The sequence below is a fragment of the Mus caroli genome, chromosome 6 (assembly GCF_900094665.2).
Source record: "Mus caroli chromosome 6, CAROLI_EIJ_v1.1, whole genome shotgun sequence".
NCBI lineage: Eukaryota > Metazoa > Chordata > Mammalia > Rodentia > Muridae > Mus > Mus caroli.
Genome location: NC_034575.1, coordinates 120,469,476 through 120,470,938, shown reverse-complemented (window position 1 = coordinate 120,470,938; position 1,463 = coordinate 120,469,476). Strand labels below are relative to the sequence as shown.

General features: G+C 46.4%; 1 protein-coding gene across 1 annotated transcript in view; it reads left to right on the top strand.

Moving 5' to 3' along the window:
- The window catches only part of Lrrc23 (leucine rich repeat containing 23), a 28,370-nt gene that overhangs the window by 5,256 nt on the left and 21,651 nt on the right, over nt 1-1,463 (top strand). Inside the window, exon 6 of the mRNA XM_029478298.1 lies at nt 816-952. Coding sequence (XP_029334158.1) covers nt 816-952 — 137 coding nt within the window. The remainder of the gene's footprint in view (nt 1-815; nt 953-1,463) is intronic.

The following is a 1,463-nucleotide window of genomic DNA, read 5'->3' as shown; positions in this document are numbered from 1 at the left end:
TATTTATTATGTATACCACATTCTGCCTGCATGTATGCCTGCAGGCCAGAAGAGGCCACTGGATCCCATTACAGATGTTTGTGAGCCACCATGTGGTTGCTGGGAATTGAACTCAGGACCTCAGGAAGAACAGCCAGTGCTCTTAACCTCTGAGCCATCGCCCCAACCCTTCTTTTCATTTTTTTAGTTAAAATCACTTTACAATTATGTTTGTCTTTGTGTGNGGGTCCTGCACAGCACAGCCTGAGGGTGAACTTGAGCGCTGGCTCTCTTTCCACCATGTGTGGAATGAACAGGGGAATGAACTCAGGCTGTTGGTGTGCCTGCAAACACTCACTGAGTAATCCTAATGGCCCCTTTGTCCTTTTTTTTTTTTTTTTTTGACTTTTTCAGGACTTCTCACCATATTCCAGCTCCTACCAATAGTATGTGTGTGATGTCTGTGGTGGTGGTGGTGGTGATGGTGATTTTTTTTTTTTTTTTTTTTTTTTTGGTGGTGGTGGTGGGGGGGGGGGAGGAGAGCCATTTGAGATAGGGTCTAACACTGTACTCCAAGCAGGCCTGGAGTTTATGAGGTAGCCCAGGTTGGCTTCTATGCCATGACACTTTTCCTGCCTCTGTCTCCTGAATACTAGGATTTGGGGGATGGGCCACCACACCTACGTCTGCACTCCTTCATTCTCTAATCACACCATCTGTCCCCACCCCCCTTCTCCATGCCCACGCTACTCAGATTTCTTCTTGGCTTCATCCTTTTCCAACTCCCTCTCTCTGCTTCCCACCCTGTGTCAATGTTACCATATGTTGGGATGTAGGCTCAAAACCTGCTGAAGAAGGTAGAGGGCCTGGAGAACCTGAGCACCTTGACCACCCTGCATCTGCGAGACAACCAGATTGAAACTTTGGACGGCTTCTCCCAGGAAATGAAGTCGCTGCAGTACCTCAACTTGAGGTATGGGTGTGCATCCTCTCTAAGACCCACCTCGCACCCGTCCATCACCACGAGCAGCTTCCGAGTCCTGAGTCCGTGGTCCTCTCCCAGTAACTCCCAACTGGGTCCTCACCTTGTCCTTCTAATCCTGCCCTCTGCTGTCCTTTTTTCTGCATTTGCCTCAAAGACCAACACAAAGATCTTCCTGGGAGCTCCAGATTCTTATATTAATTCAATTTATAGTGAATAAGACTATCCTGTATTTAGTAGGGCGTATTCTGTGTTTTAGGGATACCAAAAAGACTCAGAAGTAGTCTGCTTTCTTTTTTTTTTTTTTTCTCTTTCTTTTCTATTTTTTTTTTTCTCAAATTTTTTTCCCCTGTGTAGTCCTGGCTATCCTGGAACTCACTTTGTAGACCAGGTTGGCTTTGAAATCAGAGATCCCCCTGCCTCTGCCTCCTGAGTTCTGGAATTAAAGGCGTGCACCTCCACTGTCCACCACTGCTGAGCTTCTTTTTCACTTTTAAATATA